The sequence below is a fragment of the Dendrobates tinctorius genome, unplaced genomic scaffold, assembly GCF_039654945.1.
Source record: "Dendrobates tinctorius isolate UK_male_01 unplaced genomic scaffold, ASM3965494v1 ptg000246l, whole genome shotgun sequence".
Classification (NCBI taxonomy): domain Eukaryota; kingdom Metazoa; phylum Chordata; class Amphibia; order Anura; family Dendrobatidae; genus Dendrobates; species Dendrobates tinctorius.
Window position 1 is genome coordinate 11,381,288 of NW_027361913.1, and position 24,510 is coordinate 11,405,797.

Consider the following 24,510-nt stretch of genomic DNA (forward strand, 5'->3'; position numbering starts at 1 on the left):
TTAGCCACTTGTGTGGGTTGTAGAGTTCGTCTCATGCTACTATTAGTTTGAAAGCACAACCAACATTCAAAAGTGACCAAAACATCAACCAGAAAGCATTGGTACTGAGATGTGGTCTGTGGTCCCCTCCTGCAGAACCACTCCTTTATTGAGGGTGTCTTGATAATTGCCAATAATTTCCATCTGTTGTCTATTCCATTTGCACAACAGCATGTGAAATTGATTGTCAATCAGTGTTGCTTCCTAAGTGGACAGTTTGATTTCACAGAAGTTTGATTTACTTGGAGTTATAGTCTGTTGTTTAAGTGTTCCCTTTATTTTTTTGAGCAGTGTATTATAGAATAGTTTCCGTACTCTATATAAAGAGCCTCTAAATGCCATAAAAGCAGAACTCCCCCCTCAAATGACCCCAGTTTCGAAATTACACCCCTTTGGGATTTTATCTACAAGTGTAGTGATGATTTTGACTCCATAAGTATTTTCCAAAAACAGGTAGCAATGGATGTTGCTGAGTGAAAATTGCAAACTGCCATTGCAGTGACCAGTACGCTGCAGTCACCAGTACATTATGCCCAGCCTATGCTTCTGGAGACATGCACCTGTAAATTAGGCGGGCTTTCATCCCTACAGAAATGACAAACATGTGGAAGGTAGATGTGGTTTAGGTAAACTGTGGGGCTCAGAAGGGAGGGGGCATTTGAATTTGGAAGCGCAGAATTTCTTTTAGGGGGGTGAGGAGCCATAACGCTTTTTCAGAGCCTTTGTACTAGCAGTAGCAGATGATGGACCTGAGTGAGGGCTTGCTTTTTTGTGGATTGTGTTGAAGCTTTTATTGGGAACATTTTACATAACATTAGGGATCACATTTGTCTGGCGCTCTACGTTGAGCACTTACTTTGGGGTTTCCATCTAAATCTCTGAGTGATGTGATTCAAATGAAATCCCCAAGGGATTCATTCATTATAATGAGGCAGCAGGACTCCGTCTGGCCTCTGTTCAGTGGTGTCCTTCTTATCAGAGGTGCACAAAAACTGGCTGACCTTGCTTTTATGTATAACTAAAAAGGCGGACACCGCCGGATCACTGTTCTTATGGTGTCCACAGTGCCTCCATCTACCTCATTATACAGAATCTTCCGCCGGGGGTTCCGTCTGAATCACATATTTCAGAGATTTAAATGGAAACCCCGGTGTAAGCACTCAGCGTAGTGCGCAGGATAAATGTGCGTCAAGCCTTACTGCAATCTTTGGGAGGCACAATGAAAGAAGAATTGGTTTTATTTTTTACACCCTTCCTTGTGCGGTATAAGTGATTAGGCGACTTTATTCTTCTGGTCGATGCGATTACAGTGATACCAGATTTATATTGGGTTTTTATGTTTGGTTGCAGTCACACACTAAAAAACGCTTTTTATTGCAAAAACACGTTTTCATATTTCGGCCGAAAGAGTCATGTGAGGACTTGTTTTTTGCAGGTCGAGCTGATGTTTTTATTGGTACCATTTTCGGGCACATGACGTTTTTTGATCGCTTTCTATTCTGATTCTTGGGCGACAGACTGATCAAACACCAGGAATTCAGGAATTGTTTTTTTTGTTTGTTTTTTTGTTTGCTTTTTAATGCCGTTCTGTTTGTAGTAAAATTAATAAGGCAGCTTTATTCTTTGTGTCAGTACAATTACAGTGATGCCACTTTTTTTTTTAATGTTTTGCCGCTTTTTCACAATAAAAACTGTTTTATATAAAAAAATAATTGTTTTTGCATCACTTTATTCTGAGAGCTATAACTTTTTTATTTTTCCTCTGTTGGAGCTGTATGGCAACCTGGTTTTTGCAGGACAAGATGATGTTTTCATTGCTACCATTTTTTTTATTTTTATTATTTGACTTTATGATCGTGTTTTATTCTACATTTTGTTTGGCGGCATAATGAAAAAGCAAAGGTTTTTGCTGTTTTTTTGTTTTTTTATGATGTGCGCTGAAGGAGTTAACAATTGTGAACGTTTTATTGGTTGGCTCGTTCCAATTGCGGCGATACCAAATATGTGTACTTGTTTGGTTTTTATATACGGTAAATATATGTATTTATTGATTTTTTCTTTTTTTCTTCTTCATTTATTTTGTGATTTTTTTTTTTTAAGTTTTAAAACATTTTTTTACTTTTTTTTTTTACTTTTTTGCTTAGTCCCTGTATGGGACTTCAATTTTTATTTGTCTGATCACTGGTCTCATACAATGCATTTTTTTTTTTCATTTTTTTTACATGGTTAGAAACTTTTTGTTTACTTTTTTCTTTATTTGTTACTGTCTAGGGGACTTGAACCTAATCTGATCACTTTTATAATATACAGCAACCATTGCTGTATGTAGTAAAAATCACTGCCAGGAGGGCGACTAGAAGATTCAGCTTCACCCGGGCACTTCCCAGGCCATAACGGTCCCTCTTCTAGGAGACTCATATCAATGGAGACACAGTCCGAGACAACTTTAACGCTTTCTTCCCTTAGGATTTTGCACGTTACATCCACAGTTGGTATATCATAACATTGGCTTGCTTCCTCATCTTTCCCTTGTTTGCTGTCACTTCTGTGCTGTACACGCCGGACCGGACTGTCTCAGACTGCTTCCCAGTTCCTTCCTGGCCTGACCTCGCTATAATGACATTTCCTTCAGCCTGTTTCGCCCCAGGCACAAATTCATCAGTCAATATGTTTGGTGGCCCCTGGTGAAGCATCCGGCCTGTCTGTATTGATCTTGTCAAAGCTCCAACTCCTTCCATTTCCTTAGTCCAACCAATTTCTGCCCTAAAAGCATTGGCCCAGGCGATCAGACACCACATCTTCCTTTTTCTGTACTGACCCACTGCTAAAACCTGCAGTGGCCGTGGGTAACATGGGCTCTAACGACTTAATGTTTCATGGCTGCCAAGCTCTCCGGGCCTATAGCCCATGTGGTCACTTGGGCGCCCTGGCCCCGTCTCACTAAACTACTCTTCAGCACTAACCTTAACTCCCAGCAGCCCATCCTACAATTAACCCTCTATGAATATCTTATCAGGCCCCACTAGTATACGCCCATCTAGTGGTCCACAACATAATTACATCTGCCCGTTCTATGGGGAAACTATGTTCTAAGAGTGCCCTCCTCTAATGTCACAAGAAAGGATGCACTAACTATCCCTAACTGTACATGTTTGTAAAAAAGGCATATAATATCTGCAATACTATAATACAGGAATACAAAGCAATATATTACAGTTTTCTATAAAATGGTAACACATTCATGTGGCAATACCATAAACAATGAGCGGTAATACACAGTTACACATGTAGCAGTACCGCAGGCAATTATCATAAAACACATTTGTAAACATTAAGATCCAGAAGACAGTCAGAGGGAAGGGAAGTCTGAAAGACATTATATCTCACCCCCTTACAGCTATACAAAGGAGGGGCAAAACTTACAAAGAAAAAACATATATTTTTCTCTGCAATACTTCATACATAATGTGTTTCGTTCATCATGAAAGGTTGGTGAAAGGGCCTCTTTAATCTATTTTATATGCTTTCAAAATAGGGGTCCTTCATAAATTTCTAAAAATTCCTCACATTGCAGGATTTAAGCGATTTAACATAGTAACATAGGAACATAGTTATTAAGGTTGAAGGAAGACTTTAAGTCCATCTAGTTCAACCCATATCCTATCCTAACCTGCCCTAACATGTTGATCCAGAGGAAGGCAAAAAAAAACCATGTGGCAAACAGTAAGCTTCACATTGGGGAAAAAAATTCCTTCCCGACACCACATACGGCAATCAGACTAGCTCCCTGGATCAACGCAATATTAAGGCTACTTTCACACATCAGGTTTTCGGCGTCAGGCGCGATCCGGCGTCGTGCCGGAGCGCCGGATCTGGCAAACATTTCGTAAAACCGGATGTGACGGATCCGTTTTTCTGCCGGATCCGTCTTGCTCTTGACAGACAAAACCGGATCCGTCTCATCCGGTTCACCCGGTTTTCGATCCGTTTTTCGACGGATTACGCCGGATACGGTTTTTAAAATCGCCCCTTGTGGCCTTCCGAACGGGATTGGCTACTGAAAAACTATATATAGTGTGTTCCTACAGCCCTTCTTTGACAGGTTGTAGAGGAGAAAGTGCAGGTTGGAGAGAAGAGCAAGTTACTGGCGAAGATGGATGTTGTTGATTGGAAATATTTTGAAGAATTTGGCGGATTTTACAGCGGAGGCGAATCGTTTGAGGGTGATTGTTCTGGAGAAGGAGAGAGCGAGACAGCAGCGCATCAGGCATCGTAGACGACGTTTGTGGATCCACCCCATCACAGCCAAGAGAATGACGCGTGGGGTCTATTCTACACTCTGCATGGACCTTAGACGAAACCCGGATAAATTTTTTGGATATGTTCGGATGAAAATGGAGAATTTTGATTACTTGGTGGAGTGCATTGCACACCTCATAAGAAAAGCGACACCTATTGCCGCTTCTCTGTTTCACCCGCAGAGCGTCTGATGGTGACTTTAAGGTAAGCCACATTTATTGGATATGCTCGCATCAGAGCACACTTTCACTGCAATCTTGTTGGTGGTAGTTTGTATCTCCAAGTGTTATAGCTGAGTTTTGGTATGTAATGCTGTGATTTTAAACTAATTGATTGTTTTTTAATTCCCCACAGATTTCTTGCAACTGGAGAATCCCTTTCGTCACTGCATTTCTAGTACAGACTTGGGATTTCCACCATATCTGGAATAGTGAAGTACACATGCCGTGCACTGTGGGACTCCTTAGCTGAAGAGTTTTTACCAGAGCCCACAACAGAGAGGTGGATTGAAATTTCAGTTTCCGAACTGCTTGGGCGCTGTGGATGGGAAACATATCCACATTGTAAAGCCAGCCGGATCGAGATCGGAATATTTAAATTACAAGAAATATTTTTCAATTGTCCTCATGGCCATCGCTGACGCGGAATACAAATTTATTGCTGTTGATATTGGGGCCTATGGCCGCTCCAATGACTCTCAAGTTTTCAAACTATCTGCCATGGGACCTAAATTGTATGGAAACACCTTCCAGTTCCCACCCCCTAGACCGCTGCCGCAAACATCTGGCCCACCTATGCCATTTGTCTGTGTAGGGGATGAAGCCTTCCAGCTGTCAGAACACCTTTTGAAACCGTACGGTAGCAGAGGATTGTCAAGAACAAAATGCATTTTTAATTACCGCCTCACAAGAGCAAGAAAAATGGTTGAATGTACCTTTGGTATTCTGACAGCCAAATGGCGGGTCCTATTGACTGCGATCAACCTCAAGACAGAAACTGTGGACGAGGTGATCAAAGCTTGCGTGGTACTCCACAATTTTGTTATCTGCAAGGAACCCATTTCCATTGAGGACACCTCTGAAGAAACCACCTTGCAAGATTACCATGACATTACCACTAGAAGTTCTGTGACGGTTTCAGTAATGAGGGACAATTTTGCACTATACTTTATGTCACCTCAAGGCAGAGTACACTGGCAGGAAGACAGAGTGTGAAAGATTTGTGCCCTTAACCAAACTTGTGTACCTTCTGTACCAACATTATATACCTTTGCCAACCAAAGTTGGCTATCTTGTCATGGTCTTACTATTTTACCTTTAGGCCACAGGTGTGTACCTGGTTGTGTTTTATGCTAAGTATTTCACCTTTTAACAAAAGTTGTGTACATTGTTAGGAAATCACCAACAATAAACACAACTTTTTAGGTGAAATACTTTGCTTCAAACACAACCAGGAACACAACTGTGGCAAAAAGCTAAAATTTACCCACAGTTATATACCTGGTTTTGAATACCTTTTTACCTTTGAAATACACTGTATTTAACCTTTTTTTTTAAACATAGTTCGCCGCAGAAAGAAATGACAGACAACCATTGTAAAACGATAATTTAACTTTTATTTAAAATATTTTTTTTTTTGTAAAATGTTTTTAAAGTGCAAAAAACTTTTTTAATAAATGTTTTAAACCCAATGGGCATTTTTATTAAAAAACACACATTACAAATCTGTGTAGTGTGGGGTGGAAATACTGCTGGAGGGGCTGCGGGACACTTCGACACTGGGAGTGTGGAGAGAGGACTGGGATCGTGGTGGGGAAGGAACAGTTAGAGGTGAAGGTGTGGAAAAAGCTACAGAATGGGTGGACATGTGGGAGGCAGAAGAGGTGGTGGGCGGTGGAGTGGAGGGTTGGGCAGGGACTGTAGGAGCAGATGATGTTGATGGCAAGTTGTATGGGGAAGGAGTTTGGTACGGGGCAGGTTGCTGGAAGTGGGGAGATGTCTGGTACTGAGGAGGTTGCTGGTACTGGGGAGGTGGATGGTATGTAATAGGAGGGGGAGGATGGAAAGTGGCTGGAGGGGGTGCAGGTGGAGGAACTACTGGGGTGGGAGGAGGAGGTTGGGAGGTAACGTGCTGGAGAGCACCGTGGCATGAATGCATTACATGCATCTGCTGGGTAGGAGAGAGCGTTTCCATGCGCTCCACAACAGACCTGAAAAAGGTGTGGTTTGGTGAAGATCTTGCTTCTGAATGCATGGTTTGCAGAAGTGTCTTCACCTCCAGAATGCTGGAGTTGATCTGCTGAAAGCCTGCGGAGATTTGCTCTGACAAGACTTTTAGACAGTTCTGGAAAGATGCATTCAGATGCAAGAACTCTGGCGCATAAGTCTTTTCCTGACCCCTCTGCCGCTGCCGCCCAGTACCCGCAGGTGTACTAGAGGTGGCAGGGGCAGAAGGGTGGGGTAAAGGGAAAGCGATCTCCTCACCAGCAGCTTCATGTAATGTAGGCGGCCATGATGCTCCTGTGCTGGTGGATGGGACAGATGGGTCGAATGTGTGGGAAGGCTGGGAAGGTGCAGATGTACCGGGGCGGTCGAAGTGTCCCTCTGTGCCGGTCTCCTCAGGGATCGCCTCAGAAGGGTCCAATCTTGCAGGCTCCCGAGTGCTGCTCACCGTGCTGTGGAATAAAGAGAAAAAAAAACAATTAAAATAGTAACATGGCATGGCCCTGGCTGAGAAAAAATTGTTACATCTAAACATTTTTTTTTCACAAGTGGTGTGTAATATTTACCTTCTGGTGACCATTGTATCCCGGAGGAACGACAGGGCTCGTGCGTACTTGTACTTGCTCCTGCGTCCTCCAGATCCACTCGGGCCCGCATCTCTTTATTGAACTCCTTCTTGAAACGATCCCTCACAGACCGCCACCGCTTCACAATTCTGTCCCCTGAAACGAGAAAGGACAAAGTGGTTAGTATACAACATCAGTGTTTCCCAAACTCCAGTCCTCATGGTCCCCAGGGGTCATGTTTTCAGGATTTCCATAGTAAATAGAAATCCTGAACACATGATCCGTGGGGACCACGAGGACTGGAGTTCGGGAAACACTGGTTTACATCAAGCAACCGGTACTGTATATACTTACGCTCTTTAATCTGGGCCCGAGCATCGAGGTCCTCCCAGCGGTCCACAAGGAGCGAACAGATTTCCTCCCAGAGTCGTCGGGTAACGATCAGGTCAGCATGGCGGCGGTCAGCCATATTCCATAGCGGCTCCCTTTCTCTGACGAGATCGATGAGGTGGTCCACATCAATTCCTCCATCCTCACCGTCTGAGTCGGGAGCACGCTGTGATGGCTGTTAAAGTAAAAGAGAAAAATAGCAAAATTAGTCACCACACTTAAGACATGAAATAAAAAGTGCACCAAAATTTCACTTAAATATTATACTTACACGCTGGTGACCGCCGCATTGCTGTCGCCGACGACCCTGGGAGGCACTGCGAGGACCTCTTGGCCGAGCACCAGATTGGGAAGACTAGAGAAGAAAAGAAAAAAATGTATGTGTTTGGAAGTAGACATTTGTTTGCTGTGTGTGGTCTGCAGAACATTGTTTTCTATGTGTTGTGTGTAATGTGATGTTGTGTTTCTGCGTTTGATACAAAAAACTTACCAATTGTGAGCCCACTCCAGGTGTCTGTCCACCCCTTCCTTCTTCTTCTGGGAGCTCCTCTTCAGCTTGTGATTCCTGTTTTGAAATAAAAGGCAATGAATAGACATATATTACAGAGATGATGGATTTTGGAAATAAAAACTTACCGTCAAATGCTGACGATGCGAGGGAAGGCTCCCAGAAGAAGATGTGCTGTCTTCCTGCTGGCCAGACTCCATGCCTGTGGGTGGTGCTACTGCTGCTGCAAGTGCTGCCAGTGCTGCCACTGTTGCTGCTGCTGCATCTCTTGGGCGGGTGTTGAATAAAGAGAAACAAAGGGCCAATGAATCAATGAATATCTTGATATTCCATGGCCCTAGTTTGGAGGAATGGGGGATTTGATAATTACCGTCTCTCATCTGCTGCTGGACTCCCCTCCCGTTGTTCAGCATGCTGCTCCATTTGGGGTGGTGGTGGTGCTGATGGTGCTGCTGCAGTGGTCTCCTACCTTCTCCTGCGCCTGGTTGCTGTCTTGGGTGGCATGTTGGGTGTGGCTGAGGGTCCCACTGTCATGCTTTTATATATGTGTCTTGTGGGCAGAGCTACTGAGCATGCTCAGACCCAAAAAACCGGATCCGACGCATTGCGGCGCTCATAGGCTTTCATTGTGTGAAAAAGCCGGACACGCCGGATCCGGCATGTCCGGCTTTTTCGCCGGAGACAAAAAACGTTACAGTAGCCGTTTTTTCAAGACGCCGGATTGCGACACATTGCCGGATCCGGCCAAAACCGGATGAAACGCATGGCCATCCGGCACGATCCGGCGCTAATGCAAGTCAATGGGGGGGAAACCGGATCCGGCATTGCATTTCGCCGGATCCGGTTTTTGTCAAAAGTGCCGGATCACACCTGACGGCAAAAACCTGATGTGTGAAAGAGGCCTAAGGAAACTAGTGTATATACCCTGTAATTTTATACTTTTCAAGAAAGGCATCCAGTCCCTTCTTAAATTTTAGTAGGGAATCACTCATTACAATATCATATGGCAGAGAGTTCCATAGTCTCACTGCTCTTACAGTGAAGAATCCGCGTCTGTGAGTATGCTTAAACCTTCTTTCCTCCAGACATAGAGGATGCCCCCTTGTCCCCGTCACAGGTCTCAGAGTAAAAAGATCATTAGAAAGGTCTATGTATTGTCCCCGCATATATTTATACATTGTAATAAGATCACCCCTAAGACTTTGATTTTCCAAACCTAATAACCCCAAGTGTAATAACCTGTCTTAGTATTGCAGACCCCCTAGTTCCCTAATAACCTTGGTCACTCTTCTCTGCACCCACTCCAGTTCAGCTATGTCTTTCTTATACACCGGAGACCAGAACTGTACACAGTATTCTAAGTGTGGTCACACTAGTGACTTATATAGAGGTAAAATTATGTTCTCCTCATGAGCATCTATGCCTCTTTTAATGCATCCCATTATTTTATTTGCCTTTGCAGCAGCTGCCTGACACTGGCCACTAAATGTGAGTTTGTCATCCACCCATACACCCAGGTCTTTTTCAGTGACAGTTTTGCCCAGTGTTTTACAATTAAGCACATAATTATATATCTTGTTCGTTCTACCCAAGTGCATGACCTTACATTTATCCCCATTAAAGCTCACTTACCATTTATCAGCCCAAGCTTCTAGTTTACATAAATCCTCCTGTAATATAAAATTGTCCTCCTCTGTATTGATTACCCTGCAGAGTTTAGTGTCATCTGCAAATATTGAAATTCTTCTCTCTATGCCCCCTGTTGAAAAGAAGCGGGCCCAAAACTAACCCCTGTGGTACCCCACTGCTAACCGTGACCCAGTCCGAGTGTGCTCCATTAATAACCACCCTTTGTTTTCTATCCCTGAGCCAGCTCTTAACCCACCTACACCTATTTTCCCCTATCCCAATTGTTCTCATTTTATGTATCAACCTTTTGTGTGGCACCGTATCAAAAGCTTTTGAAAAGTCCATGTACACCATGTCCACTGCATTCCATTGGTCCAGTCCTGAACTTACCTCTTCATAAAAACTTATCAGATTAGTCTGACAGGAACGGCCCCTTGTAAACCCATGTTGATATTAGGTCATGAGGTTATTCTTCTCCAGATACTCCAGTATAGTATCTCTTAGAAAACCCTCCAGGATTTTACCCACAGTTGAGGTTAAACTTACTGGCCTATAATTTCCAAGTTCAGTTTTTGTCCCCTTTTTGAATATTGGCACCACATTTACTATACGCCAGTCCTGTGGTACAGACCCTGTTATTATGGAATCTTTAAAGATTAAAAATAATGGTCTATCTATGACTGTGCTTAATTCCTGCAGTACTCGGGGGTGTATCCCATCCGGGCCTGGGGATTTGTCAATTTTAGTGATTTTTAGACGCCGCCGTACGTCCTGCTGGGTTAAGCAGGTGACATTTAATGGAGAATTTTTATTCCTGATCATGTTATCCGTCATGGGATTTTCTTATGTAAATACTGTTCGGGGTCTAACTGGAGGTAGCACCTGTGTCCTCCGGTTATTCCATTCTAGCCCTGCCTGAGGGGCTTTACTACGGGTGCCCGGGGCTCACTAGTCACGCCCCCTTTGGAGCCCCTCGAACCATGGTCCCGAGGTTCCACTTAAAAAATAAAAATGAATGTGAACTTCACCATCTCTGCCTCCACTTCCATTCGTTACAACTGTTGAAAAAAAGTCATTTAGCATATTGGCTTTTTCCTCATCCTCATCCACCATTTCACCCAGACTATTTTTAAGGGGGCCAACACTATCATTTTTTTAGCTTCTTACTATTTATGTAGTTAAAGAATATTTTGGGATTATTTTTACTTTCTCTGGCAATGAGTCTCTCTGTCTCAATCTTTGCTGTCTTGATTTACTTTTTACAGAATTTAGCCATGTTAGACCTCAATGTTTTTCTTGTATATGTGTCCTACATCAGGTCTGCTCTTAGTTCTACATATCCCAAAATGTGTGGCACAAAATTACAAGGTTTAAAAAATAAACATGATACTGTGATACTCTATGCTATATGTGCCCATGTGAGGCTAACCAGTAATTGTGATGTGCCTGTAATGGGGTGAACAAGGTGATGTGCCCTTTGAAAAGTATAGATACAATTTTCTAACTTTGAATTTTTATGCCCTTAAATCACAGAGATATGGCACACAAAAAACTTAATAAATAACATTTCCCATATGTTTACTTTACATCAGCACAATTTTGGAACCAACATTTTTTTGTTAGGAAGTTATAAGGGTTAAAAGTTGACCAGCAATTTCTCATTTTTGCAACACCATTTTATTTTTAGGGACCACATCACATTTGAAGTCACTTTGAGGGGTCTATATGAAGGAAAAAACCCAAAAGTGATACCATTCTAAAAACTGCACCCCTCAAGGTTCTCAAAACCACATTCAAGAAGTTTATTAACCCTTCAGGTGCTTCACAGTAATTTTTTGAATGTTTAAAAAAAAATGAACATTTAACTTTTTTTGACAAAAAAAATACTTCAGGTCCAATTTTTTTTATTTTACCAAGGGTAACAGGAGAAATTGGACTGCAAAAGTTATTGAGCAAATTGACCTGAGTACGCTGATACCTGATATATGGAGGGGAACCACTGTTCCATATGCATGGCAGAGCTCAGAAGGGAAGGAGCGCCATTTGACTTTTTCAATGCAAAATTGGTTGGAATTCAGATCGGACGCCATGTCACGTTTGGAAAACCCCTGATGTGCATAAACAGTGGAAACCCCCCACAAGTGACCCCATTTTGGAAACTAGACCCCCCCAAGGAACTTATCTAGATGTGTGGTGAGAACTTTGAACCTCCCAGGGCTTCACAGAAGTTTATAACGTACAGCCGTAAAATTAAAAAATCATATTTTTTCCACAAAAATGATCTTTTCACCCTTAATTTTCATTTTTCCAAGGGTAACATGACCCCAAAAGTTATTGTGCAATTTGTACTGAGTATGCTGATACCCCACATGTGGGGGTAAACGTTTATTTGGGCACATGGCAGAGCTCGAAAGGGAAGCAGCGCCATTTGACTTTTATGGCTGGAATTGAGATTGGATGCCATGTCGCGTTTGGAAAGCCCCTGATGTGCCAAAACAGTGGAAACCCCCACAAATGACACCATATTGGAAACTAGACCCCCCAAGGAACTTATCTAGATGTGTGGTGAGCACTTTGAACGCCCAAGGGCTGGGCGTGAAAAGAACAAAATCATATTTTTTCCACAAACATGCTCTTTTAGTCCTCAATTTTTTTATTTTGCCAAGGGTAACAGGAGAAATTGGACCCCAAAAGTTGTTGTCCAATTTATGCTGAGTACGCTGATACCCCATATGTGGGAGAAAACTACTGTATGGGCACATGTCAGGGCTCGGAAGGGAAGTAGTGACTTTTGGAATGCAGACTTTGATGGAATGGTCTGCGGGGTGTCATGTTGCCTTTGGAGAGCCCTTGATGTACCTAAACTGTGGAAACCCCCCACAAATGACCCCATTCTGAAAACTAGACCCCCAAGGAACTTATCTAGATGTGTGGTGAGCACTTTGAACCCCCAGTGCGTCACAGAAGTTTATAACTTCCGGGCGTGAAAAGAACAAAATCATATTTTTTCCACAAACATGATCTTTTAGTCCCCAATTTGTATAGATACACTAGCCCACATTGGTCAGTGTGGTCTAACCACTCTGGAATGGCAAATGCAGTGCAAACAGACACAAATAACACAAGTGAAAATTGTACACAGGATGACAACAAGCTTGATTGATACCAAGTCTCTCATATGTGCAACAGCCTGCTGGCAAAGTCTTCAGCTGCACCTTCATCACATAGTCATCTAGAGTGCTGGTCATGGTCCATTCTCACAATCATCTATCTTGGCAGCAGTACCTCTTGCCTGGAAACTTGCACACTATTACTGTCCAGTCTCTCAGCTTCTAGGTTACTGTTCCTCTAACTCAGGCATTTGTCTCTGGCTGTCTCTCATTTGAGGTTTCAGCAATTGGATTTTGTTATATGGTAATCCTGGTAATCAGGAATAAACTATGGTACTTTATTCCCCTCTGATGTATCTACTTTTTGCTCTTGTGGTAGTTGAGCTTCGCATTGTTGGCAGAACCATTTTTCACAGACAGTAACAAGCCTCTGTTCTGCTCTCTATGGTGGCATCTAGTGATGAGCGAGTATACTCATTGTTCGGGTTTTCCCGAGCATGCTCGGGTGTCCTTCGAGTATTTTGGCATGTTCTTAGATTTAGTTTTCGTCATCTCATCTGCATGATTTGCAACTTGCAGACATGCTGAATACATGTGGGAATTCCCTAACAAACAGGCATTTCACACATGTATTCAAGCTGTCTAGCAGTCGCAAATCATGCTGCTGAGACGACAAAACTAAATCTCCGAGCACGCCAAAATACTCGGAGGACACCCAAGCATGCTCGGAAAAACCCGAGCAATGAGTAAACGCGCTCATCACTAGTGGCAACTCCCACTATCTCACTGTAATAAAGGACTCTAAACTAGGAGTGCTAGTCTCTACTTCTTGGGGCAAACTACAACTGCAGTACAGGATGGAGCATGCTTCTCCTTGGCCCTAACTAGTTTCCCAGAGTGGCACACAAATTGGCAAGTGTTACTTAAAATTTGCTCACTAGTTTTCTATCTGTGCTTCTAACTTTTCCTTTAAACATACCTCCTGGTACACAGCGGCACCTCATTTGGGTATGTTATACCAGGGACATATTTCCTACAAAAAGTATTGCACACCTCAGGCATATCTCACAATACATTTGCCGCATTTCACTAGATGTGTTGCACAGTTGTCACAGCATACATATAAAAACAAGTTTGTTGTTTGTTGTATTTCTTTTGAAAATAAATATTCGAGGTCCAAAAATTATCACTTCGTTTCCATGATGTCTATTCTACTTTATGCAACTGTTCAATATTTACACCTAATTTGATCTGTAGTTTAGCAACGAGTCTTTTATATTTCCCTGTAGAATGCAAATTTGTTGGTTGTAAATGACTGTATTTATCTGACCCAAAACTATTTTTTATTTTTATTGTCTGGTTACTGTTTTTAAACTAAATTTCGATCTGGGACTTTAAGGAGACTTGTTTTTAGGAAAGAGCGGCACTGTGACTGAAGAGTGGTCTGTTTCCTGTAAACACGTCTGCCTGTTGTAGCCTGTCTCTCTTTTATCCTTCCTCTTCTACTGTTATGTGTTCATTGTTACATAAATGAGACAAAGGGTCATCTCTGCTTATTGCAGCTCACACACAGTGCAAGTTAAGGATGTCTCGGAACAACAGTGACATATCTAAACAGTAATTGGATATGTAAATATTTGGTTTAAGAAATGGTGTAAGGTTATGGTGGAGGAACTGTCTTCAAGAAAATATTTTAAAATCCCAGGCACTAGATAAGACAGTTTGCTTTCTTTGATGTCCAAAACACAAGCCAGCATGGCCTTTTTTTTGTTTTTGTACCTGAGATTCTATTTTCATGAAATAGAATCTGTTGTGTATATTGAGAGAACACTAAGGCTGTATTCACTTGTTTCATTTTTTCATTTTTACCGCATTTTTCTCAGCAGCCAAAATCTGCTGTCATGGCCGAAAAATGCTGCATTCAATAATTCTATTTTTCAGTGCTTTCCAGACGTTTTTGCGTTATTTTTTTGCAGCTTTTTTTTTAGCCAGTTTTTGGTGTGGATTACTTGTATGATTTGTCTACAGTACATGGTTAATAAACTTACTTTGATTAATTAAAGATGCTACTTAACCTACAAACATGATAACACATATATAAAAATAATGATTTTTTTATTGCATCAAAACATAAAATATACAGAATGCAAGAAAATTGGTGATATCATCACGGAAAGAGTTTTTACCCAGAAACGAAAAGTATATATAATTTACATGCAAAATGAACAATTTTTAATTTATTCCATAAATAGGTAGAAAAATAAGTAAGGTGAACGTAGTGCTTATATATGAGTCGCTAAACTATTAGTGGAACATACACACATGGTCAAAATTGTTGGTACCCCTCGTTTAATGACAGAAAAACCCATAATGGTCACAGAAATAACTTGAATCTGAAAAAAAGTAATAATCAAAAATCTATGAAAATGTACAAATGAAAGTCAGACATTGCTTTTCAACCATGCTTCCACAGAATCTTTAAAAAAATAAAGCTCATGAAATAGGTCTGGACAGAAATGATGGTACCCTTACCTTAATATCTTGTTGCACAACCGTTTGAGGCAATCACTGCAATCAAACGATCCCTGTAACTGTCAATGAGACTTTTGCACCTCTCAACAGGTATTTTGGCCCACTCAAGAGCAAACTGCTCCAGTTGTCTCATGTTTGAAGGTTGCCTTATCCAGACGGCATGTTTCAGCTCTTTCCAAAGATGCTCAATAAGATTTAGGTCAGGGCTCATAGAAGACCACTTCAGAATAGTCCAATGTTTTCCTCTTAGCCATTCTTGGGTGTTTTTAGCTGTGTGTTTTGGGTCATTATCCTATTGCAAGACCCATGACCTGCGACTGAGACCAAGCTTTCTGACACTGAAGAACACATTTCTCTCTAGAATCCTTTGATAGGCTTGAGATTTCATTGTACCCTGCACAGATTCTAGACACCCTGTGCCAGATGCAGCAAAGGAGCCGAAGAACATAACAGAGCCTCCTCCATGTTTCACAGTGGGGACAGTGTTCTTTTCTTGATATGCTTCATTTTTCAATCTGTGAACATAGAGCTGATGTGCCTTGCCAAAAAGCTCCATTTTCATCTTATCTGTCCATAGGACATTCTCACAGAAGCTTTGTCACTTGTCAACATGTAGTTTGGCAAATTCCAGTCTGGCTTTTTTAAATTTTTTCCAACAATGGTGTGCCCCTTGCTCATCCCCCATGAAGTCCACTTTGGCTCATACAGCGACAGATGGTGCAATCTGACACTGATGTTCCTTGAGCTTGAAGTTCACCTTTAATCTGTTTAGAAGTTTTTCTGGGCTCTTTCATTACCATTTGTATTATCCATCTCTTTGATTTGTTAGCAATTTTCCTCCTGTGGCCATGTCCAGGGAGGTTGCCTACAGTCTCATGGAGCTTAAATTTATGAATAATATGTGCAACTGTAGTCACAGGAACATCAAGCTGCTTGGAGATGGTCTTATAACTTTTACCTTTAACATGTTTGTCTATAATTTTCTTTCTAATCTCCTGAGACAACTCTTTCCTTTGATTCCTCTGGTCCATGTTGAGTGTGATAAACACCATGTCACCAAACAGCACAGTGTGTATCTGTAGCCCTCTATACAGGCCCACTCACTGATTCCAAGATTATAGACACCTGTGATGCTAATTAGTGGACACACCTTGATTTAACATGTGCGTTTTGTCACATTATTTTCAGTGGTAGCATCATTTCTGTCCAGACCTATTTCATAATTTTTATATTTTTTTTAATTCTGTGGAAGCATGGTTGAAAAGCAATGTCTGACTTTCATTTGTTCATTTTCATAGATTTTTGATTTATTATTACTTTTGTCAGATTCAAGTTATTTCTGTCACCATTGTGGGTTTTTCTGTCATTAAACGAAGGGTACCAACAATTTTGACTACGTGTGTACATGAGTAACATGATTAGAATGGGTACATAATAAGCATAGTGAATAATATCTCTTACCCTGTGGTGCTCAACGTGCATTTTGCCATGGCTTCTTTCAGGGGCTAACGCAGTGGCAGTTTTGCACTTTCTCATTACTTTCTACGGGTGGAAAAAAAGCTACAACAATGCTTAAAGAATTGACATGAACCAGATTGAAAAACACTGCAGTTATCCAACTCAGCCAGGAAAAAAAAATAAGCCTGTGTATGAGATTTTTGAAATATCATAGCTTTTGATGGTACTGTGAAAAGCAGGTTTTATGTAAAAAAGCATAAAAAAAACAATATGTAAACATAGCCTAAAACTTTGTAGTGGAATAAATTATTGAACAGTGTAATAGACAGAGGAATATGTTATTTATATTTTATAATTATTTTGATTATATTTGGTATCACACATAAAGAACCCAAAAAACAATCATTTAGCCCCACATCATGGTGACCTAAAAAATGGTATATTTACCAAGTTAACCATTAACAAATTTCACTGTTGATTAGGCTCACCACATCCAGTAGTATTCTAAGAACCCCTATTCAGTGGTGTAACTTGAAGCTTGAGTGCCTCAATGCAAAATTTCTAATTGCTGTTCCTCAATTATAAATATCATGGGTCTGGAATAGTATTGGTCATTTAATGTAGGCTAAAGAGGCTGTTTGGGCCCCTTAGAATTCAGGGCCCGCTTGTGACTCCAATCCCACTGCCCCTATTGTAAAAGGTCATCTATTTACTTACCTATTTACCAGTAAACCTTTTTCTGCTCCGGTTGGAACCAAGGGAGTATAAATCCATACAGGCACATCCTGTAGCTGCTATGAAACCCTTGGAGTATAGGAGAGAGGAAAATTTAACCCTCGTTAATTCCATCACCTTTGCTATTTGATGAAAAAAAACACTTTACAGGATTTCTCTCTCCAGCAGAAATGCATTGTGAACAAGTAAGGGTGTAAAATTTGGATTCAAGGCCATTTTTATACAATGTAGGGTAGAAATACACCCTCTGGTGGGCACATTAGTGAGGGAACCATTTTGAATTTTGCCATAGGACTCTTACTCTTTAATGCAGAGCAATGGCTGGAATCCCATATAGGGCACTTGTAGGAGTCAGCCAATAAAAAAATGACTATATTGAGAAATAAAATCTAAGCAGAAGTGTAAAACTAATGCCATTTAGCACTGCAAATGCATAGATTTATCATATTGAGTCTAAAAAAAACAAATGATTCACAGTGCTATGACTTTTATCAGTATTACCATGCTTTCCAATCAATTTGTGGGGTTCTTTATGGTGGTAATGAAAATATGAAAGGGTTAGTAGCTGGAAACCATGAATCTAAATTATAGCAAGATGTCAACAAGCCCCCCTGAAGTTTATATGCCAGTAAATTACACGCTGCTGACTAAAAAAACATGCTGCTGCGTGATCTCTAATGGAGTCTACCCAACAGAATTGTAATTAAGTGCACCGGCTTACCGCATCGCTTCTTCAGTGCAGGACCTAGTCTTGTCATGTAGATTTCACACCCTTGTGTTTCTCATTTACAGTTTATTTTTTGACAAATCTCTAAATGCTCTGTAAATTAAAATGCCTTGAAATACAGACACTGTGTCATGAAGAGCCTTGGAATTTTTTCCCCTGATTGTTGCTGTTGTTGGATTTATGGTACGTTTGAGATCTATGATTCTTGGAGATGTTCTTTGGTAAGACATAAAAGCCAACCAGTTGGTGAATCTCCACAGCAGGAGATAAACCTTTCATAACAGCTGCATTTTATTAAATCCAAAAGATCATATGATAATATGCAGCATGATCACATACCTAAGTATTAGTAAGAAGCATTTTATATAATTATTCAACTGTGGTCTTAATGGCAGGAATTCTTTATATGACTCCCACAGACCCTTACTGTTCCTCTGAATACATCTGATTTCTTGAAATCCATAGTAATATCATATAGCTGTAGATGTGTTGTAGTATATAGCTGCAGGTACCCTTTGCTCACTGCTCTACCATGTCTTTAGATTGCAGTTGGTTTCTTGACCACTGTCGTTTCAGCAAACTTTGCATCAATAGTGCAAGGAAATATAAGAAACTTTGTAACATCTTTAATGCAGAAATATGCTTCTTTCTCCATTTATGAGCCTCTTCTTTTCCATCCCAAAACAGGTAAAATTTATCAGTCAAAACAAAACAAACTACCATAGAGCAGGAAACACAGCGGTACTGCTGTACAATGTTCAATATGCTCCCGTACCAAGATGTAATTAATTTTTGTCTTCTTATTTCCTATAGGTAGTCGAGAAGCAGCTTTTGTCTATGCAATTTCTTACGCTGGGGTGGTGTATGCAATTACCCGTGCTTGCAGTCAAGGAGAACTGAAATCATGTAGCTGTGACCCCAAAAAGAGAGGGCGTTTCAGGGATGAAAGAGGGGAGTTCGACTGGGGAGGCTGCAGTGACAACATTGACTTTGGAATTGAATTTGCCAAGGATTTTGTGGATGCCAAGGAAAGAAAAGTTAGGGATGCCAGAGCATTGATGAACTTGCACAATAACCGCTGTGGAAGAATGGTGAGTTCTCTGAGAAGGTGTTCGTCAGAACTGTGAAAAGGATTCTTTACTGACAGCAAAAATCATCCCTTATGATCATACCATCACATATCTTTAGCTGATTTATTTAGGTGGAAAACCAAAAAGTCCATCAAGCTAATTTCTCTCAGCTGACAAAAAGTGGAAGGACGAGAAAAGACATCCCCTTTCCTTTTTCCAGATGTCTCCCGATCTGGGTCTAACGTCTAAACCTTTTTAGCTATTAATGCTTTAAAAAAAAAACACTGGAGGTTCAGGCATAAATATTTTGTGCAATAAATACATTTTCCATGCTGGATAATTTATGGTCCTCTAGCTCAAAGAGAAGAAGTAGTTATGGTTTCAAAGGGAGTCATAAGATAACATCTAAAGAGGAAGGGGGTTTATGGGAAGCATTATTCTGCCAGATTCCCTAGGTCCATAATGTAGCCTCATCTGCCAATTGGATATTTTAGATTCTTGTCTCTTTTGAGCAGTTTAATTACTTTGTCAAGCCTTATGTCACAAATTATTTTTGAAGTAATTGAAGTAATTGGGTGATACATCAGGTTTACATAGGATAGTAATCCTAGATTGATTGGTTTACGACATAGACCCTAAGCATCACTACATTTGGAGCACTTAGGTGTTCATTTAGTAAACACTCTCCTAGTAAAAAAAAGATCCATATTTCTAAAAGAGCTTGAAAAAATAAACCCCATTCCTGATTTTAGTTACGGCTCACAAGGTGCCATGAATCATTACATCATAATAATTGTAAAAGCTTGTCTTATGTATAGTGAGTGCTTATAAACCTTTTTTTATGTGATGTTCCAATCTAATTCCTGTCTTCTGTCTAACAGGCAGTAAAACGTTTCATGAAGCTTGAATGTAAGTGTCATGGGGTCAGTGGGTCATGCACATTAAGGACTTGTTGGAAGGCCATGTCAGATTTTCGGAAAACAGGCGACTTTCTTAGAAGGAAATACAATGGAGCTATCCAGGTCACAATGAATCAAGATGGGACTAACTTCACTGTTGCTAATCAGGACTTCAGAAAACCCACCAAAAAGGACCTTGTGTATTTTGAGAATTCTCCTGATTATTGTGTGATGGACAAGTCTGCAGGTAAGACTCATTTTTCTTGTCGTGGTAGGAAAAGATTTCACTAAGGCTGGTTTCACATTTGCGTTTTTTAGCGCTGGAAAAAAACGCTAACCTGCGCATGCGTTTTTTCCCCTATCTTTAACATGGGTGCGCATACTTGCGCGCTTGTAAGCGCATGTATGCGATTTTCATGCGCTGCGTTTTTTTGGGGTGTGCGATTGGATTTTCCAGACGCATCATGTTGCATTTTTTGGCCCTGCAAAAAAGCGCATGCGCACATATGCGCACGTTTTGCGCTAAAAAGGGCCATTATAGCCTATGGATGCGCATATGTGCGCACTGGCATGCTCATGTAAGCGTTTTTTTGCATATGCGTTTTTTTTTTTTAACCATGGAATTTAGGGGTTTGAGTTAGAGTTAGGGTTAGTTAAGGGGGTTTAGGGTTAGGGTTAGGGTCAGGGTCAGGGTTAGGGTTGGGTTTTGGGTCAGGGTTAGGGTTTAGTATGGTTTGGTTAAGGGTTAGGGTCAGGGTTAGGGTCAGGATTAGGGTTAAGTATGGTTTTGTTAAGGGTTAGGGTCAGGGTTAGGGTTAGGGTTAGGGTTAGGGTCAGGGTCAGGGTTAGGGTTGGGTTTTGGGTCAGGGTTAGGGTTTAGTATGGTTTGGTTAAGGGTTAGGGTCAGGGTTAGGGTCAGGATTAGGGTTAAGTATGGTTTTGTTAAGGGTTAGGGTCAGGGTTAGGGTTAGGGTTAGGGTTAGGGTCAGGGTTAGGGTTAGGGTTAGGGTCAGGGTTAAGTATGGTTTTGTTAAGGATTAGGGTCAGGGTTAGGGTCAGGATTAGGGTTAAGTATGGTTTTGTTAAGGGTTAGGGTCAGGGTTAGGGTCAGGATTAGGGTTAAGTATGGTTTTGTTAAGGGTTAGGGTCAGGGTTAGGGTTAGGGTTAGGGTTAGGGTTAGGGTCAGGGTTAGGGTTAGGGTTAGGGTTAGGGTTAGGGTTAGGGTTAGGGTCAGGGTCAGGGTTAGGGTTAAGTATGGTTTTGTTAAGGGTTAGGGTCAGGGTTAGGGTCAGGATTAGGGTTAAGTATGGTTTTGTTAAGGGTTAGGGTCAGGGTTAGGGTTAGGGTTAGGGTTAGGGTCAGGGTTAGGGTTAGGGTCAGGGTTAGGGTTAAGTATGGTTTTGTTAAGGATTAGGGTCAGGGTTAGGGTCAGGATTAGGGTTAAGTATGGTTTTGTTAAGGGTTAGGGTCAGGGTTAGGGTTAGGGTTAGGGTTAGGGTCAGGGTTAGGGTTAGTAAAGTCATGGTTTGGGTAGTGTGAGGGGCCACCTAAAAATGTTGGAAAAAAACGCAAACGCGGTAAAAACGCGCTAAAAACGCATACAAACGCATAAAAACGCTGCGTTTTTTTCATGCATGCTCATAAAAATGCTTGAAAAAAACGCAGCAGTTGTATGCTTATGTATGCGTTTTTTCAATGCGTTTTTTTGCGGGAAAAACGCGCTGCAAAAAAAAGCAAGTGTGAAACTAGCCTAACAAGCTATAAACAGCCTCAGGCTTTCTGTAATCCCAGTCAGAAGATAACTCTTGCAAGACTCATCACTTTGATCTTTCAGCAGCCAAAACATAAAGTAATTAGATGTTTCCTCATGTTTAAAAGTTATCAGGTAAAAGCTGCTTTGATATATCAGATCTCTATCATTTTATTGGACATTTAGCATTTTGCAGTTATGTTAAATTAGACCTCTTTAAGCAGTCTAGGTGTCACAAAACAAGCTTTCTTTGATGGTTGAGACATTACTTCACAAGTTATTTTTGCACAAAATTATGCCTTTTTGGAAGGAACGATGCTTTGTGTTGAAAAATATGGAAATGGGCCATTGGTAAGTATTTCTTGTTGCCCACCATATTTTGCAACTCAATAAATTAAAAAATGGACATTATAACAAATACCAATAGTGTCAGTGAGCAAAAGGATCTGCAAGACCCTTGTCCATTGGTAGTCTGCGGCTGTCAGACCAGAACCTTGTAGACCCAATACTACCTGCATTATCCCTGAGTCCTGACACTTCTTCTAATGAGTAGATCACCTAAACGTCATTAATGCATCGTATCACAATGTAAAGGCGTCACAGTAGACTACTAATCAGGAGAGATGACAATGATGACACAGATCATAGGGGGATCAAAGGGTCCTGCAAATATTTTTGCTCAACACTAGGGGCAATTAAACTCAATATGCTTTTGTTGTCATCCAGTGTGATGACAGATGTTGTATAGGGAGGACAGGAAGGTATGTTGCAGAAAAACAAATGATCTCATAACCATGACTCTGTTCACAATGAACATTTTTTCAAAATAACTTTACATCAATTTTTTTATGTTTTTACAACCAACATACCAAGATGCCAGACACTTCTGGAATGACTTATCTCAGGAAAAGCAAATGATCATACAGGTAAAAATTGTCACATATAGGCATGCCTACATAGACTGGATCTTCTGCAATATTATATCGGTTTAAAGTAGACTTGAGCAAAGTTTAAGGCTATGTACACACGGTGCGGATTATGCTGCGAATCCGCAGCGGATTTGGCCCTGCGGATTCACAGCAGAACTGCATGTGATGTACAGTAGCATTATAGCCTATGTAAAACAAAATCCGCAGTGCACATGCTGTGTTTTTTTTCGTGCAGATTTGCTGCAGATAGAAAAATGCAACAAGTCGCTTATTTTGTGCGGTTTTGCTGCAGTTTTCCACCTGCTCCATTCTAGAAATCCACAGGTGGAAAACCGCAGGGGAAAATCGCACAAAACATGCAGTAAAACTCGCACAAAGAAAAATGCACTAAATCCGCAGGAAAAATGCAGGTCATTTGACCTGCGGATTTAGTAAAATCTGCACGGAAAATTCCACAGCAGATTCCGCACCGTGTGCACATAGCCTAAGGGATTGTTGTTTCTACTACATCTTAAAAAACCCTCAAAGTAATTATATACTTTCGCAAAGGCAATCAATAGGCGACATCCATAAAGTGGTTTTCAAAAACAATAGTGGATCGCTAGGTTATAGGAGCGTCATAAGCATGGCACCAGAATCAATGAGAGGGGGAAGTGGATTATATGGATTGGAATATAATCTGTTTGTTTCCAGCAATTGGCTCCAATAGTATTTATTAATCATAGAAATAACATGTATTTTTGCCAAATTGAATAGGCATGTTGATGGCGTAGTTTGGTATATCAGACTAGGAACGTAGACAGATTCAGTGACCTCACCAAGTAAAGTCGCAGAAATTCTTTAGAAGTATGGAAGCTTCTATTATTACATAAGACATGCAAAAACATTTATGACACAAAAATAGATGATAAGGTAGACATGGCAACTGTTTCCTAACTTGGACAACAATATTTTTTTCCACTCAAATATTCCACTCAACTGGACTGATGAAACAATGAGGGAAGAAACGTAACAAGTTTAGAACATACTGTATATTCGTGACCAAAAGTTTTGAGATCGACTCAAATTTTGGTTTCTCAAAGCTTGATGCTTCAGATATTTTAGTCAGATGTTTCTATGGTTAATGAAGCACAATTATAACCAAATCATAAGTTTTTACACATTTGTTCACAAATATATCAAGTTCATGCAAAGATTTATAGTATTGACCCATAATTTGCAATACTTATGGAATTCATCCTGGCGTGCTGGACATTAGCTCCTGGGACAAATTTTGACTGATGGAAACCCGTTCTTGTCTAAAAAGTGTTTGGAATTGATTACAATTTCTTTATTTTTGTTTGTCCACTTTCTTTTTAAGGATTGACCACACGTTCTCAATGGACTTGACATCTGTGGAATTTTCTGGCCAAGAACACAAAATGTTAATGCTTTGTTTATCGAGGCACTTAGCTACCATTTTCTCCTTGTGACTTGTGCTCCTTAATGCTGGAAAAAGCAATGTTAATAACCAAATTGCTCCTGGATGGTTGGCAGAAATTATTCTGAGTAGATGTTTAGATGCTGTTCTTTATTCATGTCAATGTTCTCAGGCAGAGCTCAATCCTTTGGATGAAAAGCGACCCCACCATTGAATTGTCTCTGGA

The 24,510-nt window shown here is 40.8% G+C and overlaps 1 protein-coding gene across 3 annotated transcripts in view; it reads left to right on the forward strand.

The window, feature by feature from the left end:
• WNT2B (Wnt family member 2B) overlaps positions 1–24,510 on the forward strand; it is a 120,101-nt gene that overhangs the window by 85,617 nt on the left and 9,974 nt on the right. For 2 of the 3 annotated variants that reach the window (XM_073557296.1, XM_073557294.1), the window contains exons 3-5: positions 19,029–19,306; positions 20,167–20,431; positions 22,809–22,861. In XM_073557296.1, the coding sequence (XP_073413397.1) occupies positions 19,029–19,306; positions 20,167–20,431; positions 22,809–22,861 (596 nt within the window). The remainder of the gene's footprint in view (positions 1–19,028; positions 19,307–20,166; positions 20,432–22,808; positions 22,862–24,510) is intronic. The other variant, XM_073557295.1, reaches the window with a different exon arrangement.